At 37.2% G+C, this 19814-nt stretch overlaps 1 protein-coding gene across 2 annotated transcripts in view; it reads left to right on the plus strand.

Moving 5' to 3' along the window:
* Window positions 1-16315, plus strand: part of LOC120864157 (uncharacterized protein KIAA2026) — a 104710-nt gene extending 88395 nt beyond the window's left edge. For both annotated transcript variants that reach the window (XM_040241041.1, XM_040241128.1), the window contains 3 exons: window positions 4081-4196; window positions 10707-10897; window positions 12021-16315. In XM_040241041.1, the coding sequence (XP_040096975.1) occupies window positions 4081-4196; window positions 10707-10897; window positions 12021-15661 (3948 nt within the window). In that variant the 3' untranslated portion in view covers window positions 15662-16315. The remainder of the gene's footprint in view (window positions 1-4080; window positions 4197-10706; window positions 10898-12020) is intronic.
* The last annotated feature ends 3499 nt before the right edge of the window (window positions 16316-19814 follow it).

Raw genomic sequence — 19814 nt, forward strand, 5'->3', positions numbered from 1 at the left:
TCAACTACCTAGTCCTAAACATCCTGCAGTTCTGTTCATTCTGTATTCCCTGCTCTACCACCACTATGCTAACTTATACAGCAACCATACTGCCTAGGTTGACTCAAACCTGTCATTCTTCTTCATACTAACTTCCAGTTAATAACTGGGGGAAGGCATGGCTGTCCACTCCAGTATTCTTGCCTAGAGAATCTCATGGACAAGAGGAGCCTGGTGGGCTATACAGTTCATAGGGTCGCAAAGAATCTGACACAACTGATGTGACTTAGCTTGCACGCACAATAAGGAATTCAGCATGCTGGCACCCCCTAGTCTTTTAACACTTTTCCACTTAATTATACTGGGAAGAGCATATTCTCCCCAGCTTCATTCCTTATATCTTTCCTCTTTCTGCGCTCCTTAACTTCAGTTCAGTTTAGTTCAGTTGCTCAGTCGTGTCCGACTCTTTGTGACCCCATGGACTTAAGGACAACAGGCCTCCGTGTCCGTCACCAACTCGGAGAGCTTTCTCAAACTCATGTCCATCAAGTTGGTGATGCCATCCAACAATCTCCTCCTCTGCCATCCCCTTCTCCTCCTGCCTTCAACCTTTCCGAGCATCAGGCTCTTTTCTAATTAGTCAGTTCTTCGAATCAGGTGGCCAAAGTATTGGAGTTTGAGCTTCAGCATCAGTCCTTCCAATGAATATTCAGGACTGATTTCCTTTAGAACTGACTGATTTGAACTCCTTGCAGTCCAAGGGACTCTCAAGAGTCCTCTCCAACACCACAGTTCAAAAGCATAAATTCTTCGGCACTTTTTAGCTTTCTCTATGGTCCAACTCTCACACCAACTCTCATATCCATACATGACTACTGGAAAAACCACAGCTTTGACTAGACAGACCTTTGTTGGCAAAGGAATGTCTCTGCTTTTTAATATGCTGTCTAGGTTGGTCGTAGCTTTTCTTCCAAGGAGCAAGCATCTTTTAATTTCACGGCTGCAGTCACCGTCTGCAGTGATTTTGGAGCCCCAAAAAATAGTCTCTCACTGTTTCCACTGTTTCCCCATCTATTTGCCATGAAGTGATGGGACCAAATGCCATGATCTTAGTTTTCTGAATGTTGAGTTTTAAGCCAACTTTTTCATTCTCCTCTTTGATTTTCATCAAGAGGCTCTTTAGTTCATCTTTGCTTTCTGCCATAAGGGTGAGTGTTTTCTGTGTATCTGAGGTTAATTTATATTTATCCTGGCAATCATGATTCCAGCTTGTGCTTCATCCAGCCTGGCATTTTGTATGATGTACTCTGCATGTAAGTTAAATAAGCAGGGTGAAATATACAGCTTTGAGGTACTCCTTTCCCAATTTGAAACCAGTCTGTTGTTCCATGTCCGATTCTAACTATTGCTTCTTGACCTGTATACAGATTTCTCAGGAGTCAGGTTAGGTTGTCTGGTATTTCCATCTCTTGAAGAATTTTCCACCGTTTGTTGTGACCTACACAGTCAAAGGCTTTGGTGTAGTTAATAAAACAGAAGTAGATGTTTTTCTGGAGCTCTCTTGCTTTATTGATGATTCAGCGGATGTTGGCAATTTGATCTCTGGTTCCTCTGCCTTTTCTAAATCTGGCTTGAACATCTGGGAAGTTCACAGTTCATGCAGTGTTGAAGCCTGGCTTGGAGAATTTTGAGCATTACTTTGCTAGCGTGTGAGATGAGTGCAATTGTGCAGTAGTTTGAACATTCTTTGCCATTGCCTTTCTTTGGGATTGGAATGAAAACTGACCTTTTCCAGTCCTGTGGCCACTGCTGAGTTTTCCAAATGTGTTGGCATATTGAGTGCAGCACTTTAACAACATCATCTTCCTGGTGGCTCAGCTGGTTAAGAATCTGCCTGCAATGCAGAAGACCTGGGTTCAATCCCTGGGTTGGGAAGATCCCCTGGAGAAGGGAACAGCTACCCTCTCCAGTATCCTGGCCTGTATAATTCCATGGACTGTATAGTCCATAGGGTCACAAAGAGTTGAACATGACTGAGCGACTTTCCCTCTCTAGCTTAGGAAAAGTTTATTTCCACAGTCACCTTTTCACTTTTGAACCAAATAGAAGTTGAGATGTAGAAAAAGGAATGTTGTTAATACACCTTGTTAAAGGGAAAGTCTTCTCCATCTACCTAGTTTCTATTTTTTATTGAAACAAAATCTTACCTCATTCCAAAAAGAATTTAGGGTGACTATCGTCTGCCTTTTCATCTTCCTCAGATAGCTTTCCATAGGTTAAAAGTATTGTTTTGCTAAGTTTTATTGTTCATAGTCTAGTAGTTTTACTTTCATGGGTTAGAATAAGTGTTTTATACTACCTCATAACATTCCTTTGAGAAAAATAACTTGAGGTATAACTTGTTGTTAGTTGGGTCCTTTTAGAAAGCTTTTTGACAAGATGTCTGTTCAGGTTAGTATATTATATGAAATAAAAATTAACTTTTCTTGGAAATTTTCACTTATTATAATTTGTTATGCTGCTAAGAAGACACAAATAAAGTTGGGGATTTTATGCACAGATTAGTATATGCTTTACTCTGCTGCTGCTGCTAAGTCACTTCAGTCGTGTCCGACTCTGTGTGACCCCATAGACGGCAGCCCACCAGGCTCCCCCGTCCCTGGGATTCTCCAAGCAAGAACACTGGAGTGGGTTGCCATTTCCTTCTCCAGTGCATGAAAGTAAAAAGTGAAAGTGAAGTTGCTCAGTCGTGTCCGAATCTTAGTGACCCCATGGACTGCAACCTACCAGGCTCCTCTGTCCATGGGATTTTGCAGGGAAGAGTACTGGAGTGGGATGCCATTGCCTTCTCCTATGCTTTACTCTAGGGAGTGGTTATTTTTCTGCCTTAATATTCTGCCTGTATGCAAATGTAACTCAGAGTTCCTGTGGGATGAAATCTAGTTTTATGCAGGTTAAATGTGATCTGTAACATTTACTTGTATGTTTTTGTTATAAACGAAGCAAAATGAGTGGACTGTGTGGTATGTAAATTATATCTCAAAGCTGTTTACCAAATAAAAATTGCAACATGGTTATATAACAGTAAATGATAATAGTGGTGGTGATGTTGATAGATGTGGAGAAGTTGCTTACCTAAAGATATAACTTCTATAATCTTATTGTTTCTATGGTATGCAAATGATTTTATGGATACAGTAAAATATATCTTTACTAGAGGTTTTTATAACCTGTGTCAGACTGAATTTATGTGATACAGTTTTTAAGAGGTAGTGATACATTTAGTTCTAGAACTTGGACTACACCAACAGGCAGATCTGGGTTTAAGTCAGAGAACCTTTAAACAAGTCATTTAATCTCCCTGACCCTTAGTTTCATCATTTGTTAAGTAAGACTAAAAATGCACACACCTTAGAAGGTTTTTGAAACTGCTGTTTCATGTACACACTCATGTTCACTCAATCTCTCTCTCCCTGTCTCTTTCTCTCCATGTATGAAATACTTAGGATAATACTTAGCAAATGGGGAGGGAGGTGTCAAATTATTATCCCTTAATATAGCATAAAAATAATGGAAATGGTGACCACTTGTTTGCTTTTCTGTGCTGAAAACATTTTTAAATAAAATAATTGTAAAATTTCCTAAGGAAGTTTGTTAAGAGGACTGCTTTTGGATATGGTAACAGTTTGGGTTTTTCTCTTTCTTTTTTTTCCCCAGCCTTTTGAAAAAATCGCAAAAGCATTACAGAAATGAGCCATATAATTTACATAATTATATGAATGTTTGTATCTTTACATACATTTTTGTGATTTAATGACTATTTATAATTGACCCAATTAAAAGCTTTAAAAAACTTTTTATGTCCTAGTTTGATTCAATGCATTTTAGATTTCTCCTGTATAGTTGAAAATGTTTAAAGTATATCAAAGAAGATTTCTTATAGGATATTTTTCTCCTTTCTGCAACCTTCTGAAGAAGAGATATGTACTTATTTGATGGGTATCGGCATTTTGTTTTTGTTTTTTTTTACTCAGAAAATAAGTCTTGATGTTGACTTTTAGATTAAATCTAAAGGATTTACTTTTCAAATTGTGTTTTTAGGGCAAATGGTATCATCGGAGGCAAGCTGTAAAAGAATTGCATAGTACATTGATACGTCTTTTAAACGAATTGCTGCCATGGGAACCAAAGTTAATGAAAGCTTTTCAAAGAAACAGGTAAATCAAGCTTTATTATCTGGTTCGCTTAGTTTAACACTCTTACTTTATGATTATGGAAGATATCCTGGAATTACTAGTGTCCCGTTGATTTGTAGTTCAGATATTTTTGATCCTGTCCTGACAAGGTAATGTTAATTAAACAAAACCCCTATTGTGTGGTTTATATTTTTTTTCCCCTAGTTTATTTCATTGTGGTAAAATGCACAAATAAAATTCACCATCTTAACTAGTTTTAAGTGTATGGTTCAGTGGTATATTTAATACCACTTTTTTTTTTTTAACATTCATAATGTTGTGTTTCTCTCAGCCCATCCATCTACAGAACTCTTCATCTTGTGAAACTGAAACTCTGTACCTTCCTTCCCCCACCCCCTAGCAACCACCATTGTACTTTCTGTGTCTATGATTTTGACTGCTCTTAAGTTCAGTTCAGTCACTCAGTCGTGTCCGACTCTTTGTGACCCCATGAATTGCAGCACACCAGGCCTTCCTGTCCATCACCAACTCCAAGAGTACACTCAAACTCACGTCCATCAAGTCGGTGATGCCATCCAGCCATCTCAACCTCTGTCGTCCCCTTCTCCTCCTGCCCCCAATCCCTCTCAGCATCAGTCTTTTCCAATGAGTCAACTATTCACATGAGGTGGCCAAAGTACTGGAGTTTCAGCTTTAGCATCAGTCCTTCCAAAGAACACCCAGGACTGATCTCCTTTAGAATAGACTGATTGGATCTCCTTGCAGTCCAAGGGACTCTCAAGAGTCTTCTCCAACACCACAGTTCAAAAGCATCAATTCTTCGGCGCTCAGCTTTCTTCACAGTCCAACTCTCATATCCATACATGACTACTGGAAAAACCATAGCCTTGACTAGATGGACCTTTGTTGGCAAAGTAATGTCTGTGCTTTTGAATATGCTATCTAGGTTGGTCATAACTTTTCTTCCAAGGAGTAAGTGTCTTTTAATTTCATGGCTGCAGTCACCATCTGCAGTGATTTTGGAGCCCCCAAAAATAAAGTCAGCCACTGTTTCCACTGTTTCCCCATGTATTTGCCATGAAGTGATGGGACCAGATGCCATGATCTTTGTTTTCTGAATGTTGAGCTTTAAGCCCACTTTTTCACTCTTCTCTTTCACTTTCATCAAGAGGCTTTTTAGCTCCTCTTCACTTTCTGCCATAAGGGTGGTGTCACCTGCAGGTATGACCTAAATCAAATCCCTTATGATTATACAGTGGAAGTGAGAAATAGATTTAAGGGACTAGATCTGATAGATAGAGTGCCTGATGAACTATGGATGGAGGTTTGTAACACTGTACAGGAGACAGGGATCAAGACCATCCCCATGGAAAAGAAATACAAAAAAGAAAAATGGCTGTCTGAGGAGGCCTTACAAATAGCTGTGAAAAGAAGAGAAGTGAAAAGCAAAGGAGAAAAGGAAAGATAAAAGCATCTGAATGCAGAGTTCCAAAGAATAGCAAGAAGAGATAAGAAAGCCTTCCTCAGCAATCAATGCAAAGAAATAGAGGAAAACAACAGAATGGGAAAGACTCTTCAACAAAATTAGAGATACGAAGGGACTATTTCATGCAAAGATGGGCTCGATAAAGGACAGAAATGGTCTGGACCTAACAGAAGCAGAAGATATTAAGAAGAGGTGACAAGAATACACGGAAGAACTGGACAAAAAAGATCTTCACGACCAAGATAATCACGATGGTATGATCACTCATCTAGAGCCAGACATCCTGGAATGTGAAGTCAAGTGGGCCTTTGAAAGCATCACTCTAAGTACATCATATAATATAAAATATTTGTCTTTTCGTGACTGTCTCTATTTCAATTAGCATAATGTTTTCAAGGTTCATCTATGTTGTAGAGTTTACTTCCTTTAAAGACTGAATTAAAAAAAAAAAAAGACTCATTTGAAAAGACCCTGATGCTGGGAAAGATTGAAGGCGGGAGGAGAAGGGGACAAAAGAGGATGAGATTGTTGGATGGCATCACCGAATCAATGGACATGAGTTTTAGTAAACTCCAGGAGTTGGTAATGGACAGGAATGCCAGGCAAGCTGCAGTCCATGGGGTCGCAAAGAGTCAGACACGACTGAACAACTGAACTATATATTGCATTTTATGCATATACCACATTTTACTTATTCATTCATCTGTAATGGGCATTTGGGAGGCTTTTCATGTTTTAGTTATTATGAATAATGCTGCTGTGAACATGGGTGTACAAACATCTAAGACCATGGTTTCAAATGTTGGGGATGTATACCTAGAAGTGGACTATGGTAATTCTACTTTTAATTTTGTCTAAATGAAACAAAGATGAATGTTTTTAATGATAGAAGGTACATTTCACAAAGAAGATAGACATCATTAACCTGATTTTTTAAGGAACTATCATATTGTTTTCTGTAGTGTCTGTACAAGTCTACATTCCCATCATAAGTGTACAAGAGCTCCAGTTTCTCCACATCCTCACCAGCATTTGTTATTTTCTGTTTTTTTAATAGCCATCCTAATGAGTATAATGTGATATATCACTGTAGTTTGGACTTCCACTTCCCTAATAATGAATGAAATTGAGTAAATTTTTTTAAGTGCTTATTGGCAATTTATGTATCTTTGGAGAAATGTCTAGAGATTTTGTTGTTGTTGTTGATTGAATCTCCTTACTAGTTACGTCTATTCAGACAGACTCAAATGTCAGATAGGATAAGTGCTGTGAAGAAAAATGAAGCTGGTTAAAGGGAATAAGATATATTTATTTTGCATATAAATTACAATATGTAAAATAGATAGGCAGTGGAAAGTTGCTGCATGATGCGGGGAACTCAAGTCAGGTGCTCTGTGACAACTAGAGGGGTGGGATGAGGTGGGAGGGAGGTTCATGAGGGAAGGAACTTACGTACACCTATGGCTGATTCATGTTACTGTAAGACAGAAGCCAACACAATATTGTAAAGCAGTTATCCTATAATTAAAATGTTTTACATGTATTTTATTCAAGTATAGTTGATTTACAATGTTGTGTTGCTTTCTGCTATACAGCAGAGTGACTCATCTATATACTGTATTCTTTTTCATCTTTTTCATAATGGTTTATCACAGGATATTGAATATAGTTCACTGTGCTATACAGAAAAGAAAAAAAAAGGAAATACTTGTTTTGGACTTCCCTGGTGGTCCAGTGGTTAAAAATCCATCTGCCACTGCAGGGGACACAGGTTTGATCCCTGGTCCAGGAAGATTTCACTTGGTTTGGAACAGTGAAGCCCGTGGGCCACAACTATTGAAGCCACCATGCTCTAGGCCCCATGTGTTGCAAGTACTGAAGCCTGCACACCCTAGAGCCCATGCTTCTCAACAAGAGAAGCCACTGCAGTGAGAAGCCCGTGCATCACAAGTAGAGAGAAGCCCCCACTCACAACTAGAGAAAGCCCAAGCGTGGCAACAAAGTCCCAACACAGCCAAAAATAAATAAATACTTTTTAAAAAAGAAAGAAATGCTTGGTTTAGATGGGATAATGATTGCTTTTTTACAGGATGTTGGATAAAGTTTCCTTAATGAGTTGGTGTTTGAAAAAAGACCTGAAAGAAATAGGGAAGAGAACCATGTGGATATCTAAGATGCAGAAGCTCTAAGGTTGAAAGCATGTTTGACATTTAAAGGAAATGCAAAGGGGTGAGAATAAGAGCTGAGTGAATGAGGAGGAAAGTGGTAAGAGTCGAGAGTCAGAGAAATACAGAGAAAGGTAGCCAGATCATGTCTTTTCCAGAGAAATACAGAGAAACGTAGCCAGATCATGTCTGTTTCTGAATAAACATAACTAGTAAGGAGATTCAATCAACAACAACAACAAAATCTCTAGACATTTCTCCAAAGTCACATAAATTGCCAATAAGCACTTAAAAAATGTACTCAATTTCATTCATTATTAGGGAAGTAGAAATCCAAACTACAGGGATATACCACATTATACTCATTAGGATGGCTATTAAAAAAAAACAGAAAATAATGTCTTTTCAGCAGAAGCAGGGTTTCAGAGGATGAGATGGTTAAATAGCATCACCAACTCATGGACATGAATTTGAGCAAACTCTGGGAGATAGTGGAGGACAGAGGAGCCTGGCATGCTACAGTCCATAGGTAGCAAAGAGTTGGAAATAACTTAATGACTGAACAACAACACAGCCAGACCATATAGGAATTTAAGGAGTTTGGCTTTTACTCTGAGACAAGAAGCCTTTGAAGGGTTTTGAACAGAGGAATTACATGGCCTGACTTTTTTTTAAAGTACTCCCTTCTGCCTCCTTGGTTGAGATTAGAGTGGGACAAAGATACAGGCAGGAAATCAGTTACACTTAGCAATAGTCTAGGTGAAAAATGATAGTGGCTTGGACGACAATAGTAGCAATGCAGACAGCAAAGAGTGGTTGAATTCTGGATATATCTTGAAAGTAGGATTGGTAGAATTTCCCTAAGACTTGCATATGGAGTGTCAGAAAAAAATGAGAAAAATGTGGTGCCAATATTTCTATCTAAACAGCTAGAATAATGAAATTGCCATTAGTTGAGATGGAAGAAACAGAATTTTGGGGAGGGGATGGATTGAGGAGTTAGGATTTCAACATGTTATGTTTGATATCCCTTTCAGCCATCTAATTGGAGATACTGAATAAACAGTTTAGTATATGAGTCGCAATTCAAGGGAGTAAACTAGACTAAAGGTATAAATTCGGGGGTTGTCAGGATATAGATTATACTTACGCTATGAGATAATAGAAATCACCTAGTGTATGAGCACAGTTAAGAGAGACTGAACCCTGGGACATTCCAGCATTTAGATGTGGTGGAGATGGTAGGACTCAGCAGAAGAGACTGATCTGCAAGATAGGAGCATAACCAAGAGAAATAGTGATGTCTTAGAAACAGGTTAAAAAAAAAAAAAAGGTTTCAAAAAGGAAACTGCTCATGATGAACTGAGGAAAATGAGGGTAAAAGTCTTAGTCTTTTGAAGAGAATGAGGGGTGAGGAATTGGAGTTTCTCTATAAAAGTAGAGCAGAGAAATAGAGCAGTACCTAGAAGGACAAGTTGGAGTCAAGAGAGTGCTTAAATTTTGTTTTTGTCCTTGTTTGTTTTTCTTCCTGGGAGAAATAACATGTTTGTATACTGGTGGAAATGATCAAATAGAAAGGCAGAAATGGATCAGACAATGGAAGGTACTTTGGAGATTCTTGACTAGTTGAGGGAGGATGCATAAGTTGAAGGGGTTAGCTTAGAGAATATGAGGAGGTTAGATGGATGTCTTAAGTTGCAGACAAGGTGTGAGCATATGAAAGTTCTTGTTTGATTGCTTCTTCCATTTTCTGTGAAATGAAGAGCAAAGTCTTTAGCCAAGGTGAAAAGACGACTGAAAAGGGAGAAACTTTATACTACCCCCCCCTTTTAGACAGTTCTAAAAGGAAATTTAGTTATCCTTTGATAATCCAGTCTATTATCTTATAGCTCTCATCTGCTCTGTAAAACCCTTAAGCAGTCATTGAAACGTAAATAAATTGAAAGTAATTATTAACTAATATTTGTTAAATATTTATGTGCCACACATAACTATGAGATAAGTATCTTTGTACACATAAGTAAACTGATGCTTAGAAAGTTTAAGGAACTTGTCTGAAGTCTTACAACTGTTAAGTGACAGAGGTGAGATTTAAACTCTGGTATGCACAGATAGGGATTTGTAGCAAAAGTAAATTAGAGAATGTATTTTCAGATTTTTTTAAACAAACAAAGATTAAAGTAGAATAGAGAAACTCAATTGAAAGCAAATGAATAATAAAGGATTTCTAAAATACCATGCAATCACTTGGAAATGTTTCTATCTCTTTCAGTCTCATAGAAACATAAGTACTATGTTTTTACGTGAAAAGGATCACTTTCCAGCTTTGTGAAAAATCACTTTCCAGCTTTGTTTCCCTATACTTAATTAAAAAAAAAAAATTCTAGTGAGACCCAAGGTTTAGATAGGATTGCTTTCAGTATTAAACGAAGGATTATTTTGTTTATTACTCTTTGTAGGAGTCAAAAATAATAAATATCGTTTCTTAGAATTTTTTGATTAATGCTTTTAAGTGACCTTTTAAATAGTATTATAATCAATTTTAAAACTATCTCAAGTCTATTTTTGTCAGTGCAGCTAGAAAAAAAAAAGTTAATCTTTTTCACATTTGCACATTTAATAGGTCTCCCAGTAGCCTTTAAAATGATAGTGGGTGGTATGTGCAAATACTTTACAGATACAATCTTTAAGCTTCCTATGCCTACACCCTGTGTTGTGTCTTCTTGAACAATCATCATTGACATCTTACGCACACTTGATTAAAATATAGGTTTAGTGACTTAATTGAAAATACTGAAATAAATAGTTTGAAATGTTGAGTTACTTTAGCTTCCAAGAGATTAACACATACATATTTTTATGCTGAATATTTTATTTCAGGAGTCGCCTAAAGAAAGACTATGATGATTTTAGAAGACAGCCTGATCATGATAAATTTGCTAGAGAACTGTGGACTAGTGAAGAAGGTGAAGGAGATCCTGGAAGAGAAACCTCTAAAGTAGAAATCAGTAGCAAGTCTATAGACACCACAGAACCTCTAGATATCCTGGAGAAGGATCATTTTGATTCAGGTGGGCATTCAAACTTCCTTTAAATCAACACTACAAGCACAGAGAGAAATTTTAGTATCTTTTGTGGCAATAGAAGATAGTCTGGTTAATGAGGGTTATTGATTGGGGAAATCTATTATGTTTGAAGGTGTGTTAATGTCTTATTAAAGGTTCTTTGGAGTCATTATTACTGTTCTAGGAGTTTCTGGAACCAGTACCTGACTCCAAACTAGGCATGTTATTGCTCAGTACAGACCACCCATCGTTAATATACAATCCCTTTGAAATAGGTGTATCCTCTTCTTTTTATTGTTATTATTTTTGAAACAATATATCTGATGTTTGCTTAAATGGAACTTGGCAAGTCCCTAATAATTGTGAAGCATTTTTTGTTTTTGTTTTTTATGTTGATGACCTAATGTGACTAGAATGGACATCTCATTCTTATAAGGAGGCTGGATAAGATTATCTTTAATTCCTTTCAGTTTGTCAGATTATATTATTCTATAAATCCAGTTAAATAACTTTCCTTAGTTATCTGATAGGTATGAAAATTTGTGCTTAGAAATGTATTAACCTATTACATTTCATGTCTTTGATGAATTGAAAAGATGTAACTTCTCATCAGCCCAGTTTAACCAGATATGAACATAAATTTTTTACTGTAGGAATAATTGAACAGCAGAAAAAAACTGAATGTTTTTTATTCTTTACAGTCTCTCTCTTAAAAAAAAAAAAATAGGGAGAAACATCTCTCTTTGATATGAAGATTTCTCTGTCTAGAAGGAGAAAAGTAAACTAGTTGTGTACTAGTCTACTCTAAATTCTGAGCCCTAATTGCTGGCTTGAGTATCTCAGGTTGTAAAGTTTCCTTTTACACTTGTATTAGAGCAGAATCTGACCAAAAATAATTTTCTCATTAATAATATGTTGTTCTTGGGAATGGTTACAATATCAGGATAACCATGTCAGTGGTCTCCTTACCTTAATTTCCATCAGTGGTACTGAGACTTTTGAATCACACTACAGTTTTTTTAATAAATTGCTGGATCAAAGATTGACTTTCTTTTTTTATAATTGATCTTATCATTGCTATTCAGTTGTTGTTTTATATAAACAAAATGCTTGTTTTTATCATTTTTAGATGATATGAAATTGTCAGAAATAGATTTTCCTTTGGCCAGAAGTAAGTTGTTGAAAAAGGAATTGCCTTCTAAAGATGTACTGAAGACACTGCCTAAAACACTTAAACGACAGTCCAAGCAAATTAGTTACCTGGATGATAGCACAAAAGAGCTTTCCCCAAGGAAGAAAGCAAAGTTAAGCACAAATGAGACAGTGGTTGAGAATGCAGAAGGTGATGTGCAGATGGACTGTTTGAATGAATCAAAGCATACAGAGCCACTGTGTCCAGAGTCATTTGCCTCATTGGATTCAACACCAGTGTCTACTCTCCAGAAAGGGACCAAACCTATTCAGGCCTTGCTTGCAAAGAATATTGGGAACAAAGTGACCTTAACAAATCAACTGTCCCCTTCCACAGGTAGAAGTGCCCCTGCTGTGGAAAAGCCAGTGATATCTCCTCCAGAGGCAAGCCCCATAAAGCCAGCATTGACCTGCCACACCAGTACAAAAGGTCCTTTACAGATGGTATACAAAATGCCCTGTGGTCAGTGGTTGCCCATAGATCTTCATAACAGCTCTGTAAAGATTCAGATGCAACCTATGCTAGATCCTAAATCAGGAGAAAAAATTATGCAACAGGTTCTCATTCTGCCTAAGAATTTTGTGATTCAGCACAAGGAAGGGAAAGCAGTTGCAAAAGAAATACCACCATTTCAACAAAAAGGTACAGAACAACATGGTTCACCTTTCCCACAGACAGCAAATGTAAACTCTTCTTTACCATCAGTTCTTGTCAACCCAACAGGAACTGTTTCTACCCAACTACCTAATACAGCTTTCAACAAGACAGTTACCCATTCGTCAAATGTGAGTAGTGCTAGACCACAGTCTTTGACACCTGTAACCTCCATAAGTAATTTGTTAGCACCACCAGTTAAGACCAGCCAGAGTGAGGCAGGAAAAGTCAAGAACACAGTTTCAGCTGCCGCATTCCCGCAGCCCGTTGCTTCACCCACCATTTCTTCAACAGTTCAGCCTCAGTTATCAGCAACAACACTAAATGGATCTACAAATTCCGGTAGTTCCCTCAACTGTTTTGCACAACAAACTGCTGATTCTTCTGAAGCAAAGCAAGAACTGAAAACTGTGTGTATAAGAGATTCACAGTCAATTCTTGTTAGGACACGAGGTGGAAACACTGGAGTTGTAAAAGTACAGACCAATCCAGATCAGAATTCACCCAACAGTTTATCTTCAAGTTCAGTTTTTACTATTGCTCCTCAGCTTCAGGCATTTCTGGTACCAAAATCAACAGCTTCATCATCATCTGCTTTTTCGTCAGTAGCTGGAACAACTGCTACATCTAGTCTCCCATCTTTTGGTCAAGCACCTACTTCTGTTTCCATTCCAGCTGGCTTTAATCCATCCACAGGGAAAAATCTCAAATTTACATTAAGCCAACCTTCCTGCAGTGGTAATTTGGGCCATATGATAGATAAAACTTCACCCTTGCCCTCCTCTCCCTTAAAGTCCTCTGTTTCTTCTAGCCCTCTATTATCATCAACAGCAAATAGTTCGGTAAGTGTAATTAACGTATCAACAGGAAATTTTGGACAAACCAGTTCAAATGTTATTCGTACACCAGCTAAACATCAACAAGTAGATTATGTCACAAAAAGTTACCCTGTTACAAGATCAGAAGCAACAGCAGCAGCAAATGGAGATACTATCAGTGGGACTCCAGTGCAGAAACTTATGCTGGTGTCAGCTCCATCTGTTCTTTCTTCTGGCAGTGGAACTTCGATTAATGTGGCACCAGCACCAACATCTCCAGGTATTTCTACCCAGAAATTAGTTTTTATAAATGCTGCAATTCCCAGTGGCACTTCAACCCCAACAATTGTAGCAGAACCATTAAAACAAGCTCTTCCTTCTCCATTGAGTAAAACATATGTTAAGTCTCCAGAACAGCCCCAGATAGTCCTAATTCCATCTACAGTGGGAACACCAATAAAAATAAATTCATCGCCAACTGTGTCTCAGATAAAAGATGTGAAAATTGGGCTAAACATAGGCCAAGCAATTGTTAATACTTCAGGCAGTGTGCCAGCTCTACCGTCAATTAACATACTGCAAAATGTAACCTCAAAAGGAGAAGAAAAAAGTAGCAAGGGCTATGTTTTACCATTGTCAACAAGTGGCAGTTCAATTCCAGTAAGCTCAAATTTTATGAGTCAAAATATTACTCCTGTTAATGAATCAGTGGTTTCTGCTTCAAGAACAGTAAACATGTTTTCAGGAACAGGAGCAAATGTATCTTTGGGTTCTGTTTCAGTGACCTCAACCTCTGCCTCAGTTGGGACACGACCTCCTGTTTTAGTCAGTGGAAATGATACCTCTTCAAGAATTATGCCTAGTTTGTCAAACAGACTTTGCACGTCAAATCTCGGAAACACTGTGGCTATATCAACTGTGAAAACAGGACATCTTGCATCATCTGTTCTGATTTCAACTACACAACCAACAGTGTCTCCGAAATGTCTAACATCAGCTTTGCAAATCCCTGTTACTGTTGCCTTGCCTACACCTGTGACTGTGTCCCCTAAAATAATCAACACAGTTGCACAAGCAGCAACAGTACCAGGAGCCACACGTTCTGTATCTCTTTCTAAAAGACAATCTCGGACTTCGGTCCAGATTCAGTCACCAGGGGTTTCAACTACAGTGCCAACAAATATAAACACAAATAAACCTCAAACTGAATTGCCATCCCTTTCACCAAATCCAGGTAAAATAATTAACATTTCCAATTTTGCTTCTCTGCCAAACCAGCAAATGTCCCCTGCTTTCTTAAAATCAACCCCTAGTTACAGTTCTACTCCAGATGTCACTGCCATTCACACTGCTACAGCACCATCAAATGTAACTAGTGTAATAGGGAGTCAGTTCAGTGAACCTTGTATTCAGCAAAAAATAGTCATCAATACCAGTACACCTTTGGCACCTGGTACTCAGATCATGATTAATGGAGCCCGGTTTATTGTTCCACCACAAGGTCTTGGAGCTGGCAGCCATGTTCTTCTTATATCTACTAATCCAAAATATGGACCTCCCTTAGTTCTTAATAGTGGCCAAGGCGCTCAGCCTACACCAGTAGATAACCTGGCCCAGAAGATCACACTAGCATCAAATAATTCTTTAAGTGGGCAACCTGTAAAACATTGTCTAAAAAGCTCTACAAAAATTGTAAACTCTCTTGGGAATGGAAGTTCTCTATCCACAGTACCTGCAGCACCACAAATCATAAACCCAACTGCTAAAGTTTCTGTTCCACCTCCTGTACCAACAGTGTCACTGACTTCAGTAATTAAGTCTCCTCCAGCAACTCTTTTGGCTAAGACATCGTTGGTTTCTGCCATTTGTTCTAGTAATCCTCCACTGCCAAGTAACACTTCAGTATTTCATTTGGACACATCAGTCAAAAAACTATTGGTCAGCCCAGAAGGAGCCATTTTGAATACCATAAATACTCCAGCATCTAAGGTTCCTTCAGTCTCTCCATCACTCTCTCAGATTGTATCTGCCAGTCGAAATCCTGCCTCTGTCTTCCCTGCTTTTCAGTCATCTGGCTTAGAGAAGCCTGACACAGCTGCATCTTGAATTTAGACTAAACGAGCCAGTTTTTAAATAATGGGGCATTGTTTTGACTCCCATAAAAATTTTAACTGTTTATTATACTGTTGAAAACATACTATACATAGTTTGTGTGTGTGTGTTAATGTATCCTTTCATTAGCTTGCAACAAGGCTCTGATTTTCTTGGGGAGGAAAAAATCTGTTCCATTTCGCTCATTGGTATGAGTATGTTTTCAAAGGTTATTTGTTTAAAATAAACAGGATTTACCTGTCTGTATGACATTGAACAGTCAAGTTTGACTAGTTTGGAATAAGCTAGGGTTTTGCACACTTGCATCGACATGTTTCTTCTTGAATTTGGACTGTTGCAGCGTGTATCTCTGATACAATATTCTGTGTCTTTAGTGGAATAATATTTTTGTTTCTGTAAAAAAATAGATATATATATATTTATGCATTGTGAAAATGCAGTCCATTGTGTAAAATTGTACATATCCCTAAATCCTTAACAACCTGTACTAAACTATATGTACAAAGAACTATGCTGTCTTATTTATGTTTTGTTTACATAATGTATAGTTTTTTAAGTATTTTAGTAATTTTGGACCAGTGAACTGTTAGCATCAATGCAGAAGAATCTGCATGTAATAAACTGAGTTGCTGTATTTCCTTGTTTGAATACCATTTTTGAAGTGCGTTCTTGTTCTGTTGAAAGATAACGTGATATAAAATGAGAACAGATCTTTACAAAAAGGAATTTTAAGCTAGGAAATTTGAATCACTAACAGCATTTTTACAAGGCTTTACAATTTACAAACTTTGTTTCCACATATCTCATTTGACTTCCACAGTAATCTTGAAAGTTTAAATGATGTGTCCTAGGTCACTCAGCTAGTGGATGGTATGTGCTGTGCTAAGTTGCTTCAGTCATGTCCGACTCTTTGCGACCCCATGGACTTAAGACCTCCAGGCTCCTCTGTCCATGGAATTCTCCAGGCAAAAACACTGAGTGGGTTGCCATTTCCTTCTTCAAGTGGATGGTATATTCAGTATTTGAACCTAATGCTTTAAATCCTTTTTGCATAACTTTACATGACTTCTGCTTTAAAATTTCACTCTGGATTTCATTGTTTTACCTTTTTTTTTCCTTAATCCATCACCAAATTCTACATTGATCAAAGTAAGTAATCTTAAGCCAAATATGTTTTTTCAACTTTTTAAATAATTTTAGATTCAGAAGAAGTTGCAATGATAGTACGAGAAGTTTCAGGTACCCTTCATCTAATTTCCCCCAATACATTTACTGAGGGGTTGGTTCAGAGTGATTTTCCAAAATGATATTTAAAAGCATTATTTTTTTTTAGTTTAAAATGACGAATGTGAGCACCTTTTAAAATTATTTATGAATACTCCCTCCTTTTTTGCATATTTTTCAGTACAGAGCAGTTACTTAAATTTCATGGTAAAGCAGTGTTTATGGGTCAGCTTACTCTTGGGGTTTAATGTTACGGTATTTCAGATTTGCCTCATCTTAAATAAAAGGTAGATTTTATACTTACTCAATGTTTGTATCCATTATCTTATTTGGGATAATGATTGTATACTCATCCACATCTTTGTATGATATTAAACCTCATCACATGGAGTTGATAGTCCAAGGTTGAAGATAGTACGGAAGAGTAGGCCTGAAGACTTCTTTTGAAACTACGTTGAAATTTATTAGTTACCAAAATGAAGAGGGCAGTGAGAATATTCCTGGAAAGTTGTTAAAGTCTCTCAAAAGCCTGTATTCATACTCTAAGGAAGTAACTTTGCTAATCATGTCTATGTTGTACTCTAGTCACCTTCCCCATTTCCTTGTCAGTTTAGAAACTGGTTGGATTTCAGGGAGAAGTGGGTGATGCTTGAATACATTGCATTGATTTACCTACTTAACTTTTAAAATCTAAAACAGTTCATCTTTTGTCTGAGAAGAATTCCATAGATCACTTCCAGAAACTGCTTAAATCACTTAGGACTCACTTTATTCCCAGTGAAGGCTCTCACTTATTAACCACTAATTCTTTTCTAACTCCTAAATCAAACTCTTAATATGACTATCAAAGCTCTGTGTGGTATGGTGAACCTTAAAGTCCCTCCTCCCTACTTAGGGATCTTCAGTCTGTGCCTGCTTCACTCTCCAGCTTCATTTTAATTGACCCTCCTCCTTGCTTTCTGTACTGTAGTTTTCTTTTAGTTCCTAGAAAGTTCAAGACTTCACGGTCTTCCCAGATGTTCTCTTTGACTTAATGTTTCATTATATATGCCCTCATTTATCTCCTTATGCCAGCCAGCATCATGTTATTGCAGTCACTCATATTGAGGTTATAGAGTGAGAAGTACTTGGAACTCCTTCAAAGCTGTAATAAGATTATTTGTATGCAATTATTTAAGGCCTGTCTTCCTTAAAAAGAGAGAGACTTTGTTAGTCTTCTTCATCGTCACCCCAGCAGTTGTCACACGGTAGGTATTCAATATGCATTTGTTGAACGAATGAGGAATCTAGTTAGCTTATATTATTTAAGGTCTAGTTTACTTTTTAAAAAGTAATACCCCATTTTTACTAGAAATGTGATGAAATTAATGGATTTATATAATCAAAAAGTCCAATTGTTTTTCCTCTGCCTCCAGTTTGGTAAGTTGTGGATTTCTGGAATCTTGGCCAAAGAGTACAAAGTCAAATTCCCCAGTTCTTTGTGTTCAGTGTTATCATTTAGTATTCTTTAAAGGTCATCCATTAAAGTGTCCATGTAAAGGAAGAAAAATCGCCACAATGCTGCCTGCAGGACTTCATGATCCTAAAAGAGTATGTTTCCACATTTAGTATAGAATTAATAAGCCATTTGAATGTCAGTATTCAGTATCATTTTAAATGCTAAGTTAAAACATGCTGAAATAACATTCCTCTTTCTCATGTATTAGCTCTTTTCTCTCATTCCTTATGACTTTTCTTACCAAAAAATTTTCCTTTGTGATTTAGTATATATATAAAATACTAAGTGGCTGTTTAGATCTCTGTTTTCATTCCAGGGCTCTTAATTTTATTGGTGTGTTTAATACATAATTGACATCAATAGTTTTATGATCAAAGCAGTGATGGCTATTACATACACTAAGATAAATGAAAATGTTTACGATCTAGTTTGTCATTGACATAGAGTAAATTAAGATACAGTTAATATTAAAAGCTTGGGAAGGTGGCAGGATCTGAAAGTGATCTAAAATATATGATGGGGAGTTTAGTTATTAAAAATTACACTGTTCTATAATACAGAAATGATATACAACTTACCTTCATTCCAGAAGTTGTTTTGCCATCACTTGAACCTGAAGCCTCATTGTTGCTATTAGGCTGTCATCTGCCCCAGGTATTTTTCCTCATTTTGTCAAAAAGCATTTATATATATCATGGTGCTTGATGCTTGGTTGTTTACTAACAAGAAAGCTGAAGGGGATGGTATGGTTCAAGTTCTTATAATTTAACTTGGAGACAGACTCTGAAAATCTATAATTAAATCTATAGTTAAAAATAATACATGAACAACATATCCACTGCCTCTGCTCAAGGATTTCAAACCAACTCGAACAAAAAAAATAATAATAATAATAATACATGAAGTGCTAGAGAGCCAAAACTATATGTGTTCTTATGTATAATATTATTTTGACGGGGGCGGTGTTAAGTCTTCATTGAGGCATGCAGGCTCTTAGTGGCAGCATGCAGGATCTCGTTCCCTGACCAGGGATTGAACCAGGCCCCCTGCATTGGGAACACGGAGTCTTAACTATTGGACCATTAGGGAAGTCCTTTTAATATCATTCTTAATATATATAGTTATCAACATAAATTGAAGGCATAATTTTCAACGTAAAATCAAATCTGAAGAGTTGTATAAACTCATTCTACACATTTATTGAGAACCATATAATACAAAAGAGGCTGTAGTAACGACATAGATAAGTTTCCATCCCTGTCCTACAAAAAGCAAAAGAATATAACAAAAGTAAATGTCAGAGTAATAAAGAGCTAAGAGTTTAGTAGGGAGCTGCCAGAGCTGCTATACACAAGGTGGTTGTATTGAGATAAAAGGGTATGTTTAGAATTCAAGACACAGAAAATCACAAGGAAGTTAACAACA

Source organism: Oryx dammah, unplaced genomic scaffold, assembly GCF_014754425.2.
Source record: "Oryx dammah isolate SB20612 unplaced genomic scaffold, SCBI_Odam_1.1 HiC_scaffold_1, whole genome shotgun sequence".
Lineage (NCBI taxonomy): Eukaryota > Metazoa > Chordata > Mammalia > Artiodactyla > Bovidae > Oryx > Oryx dammah.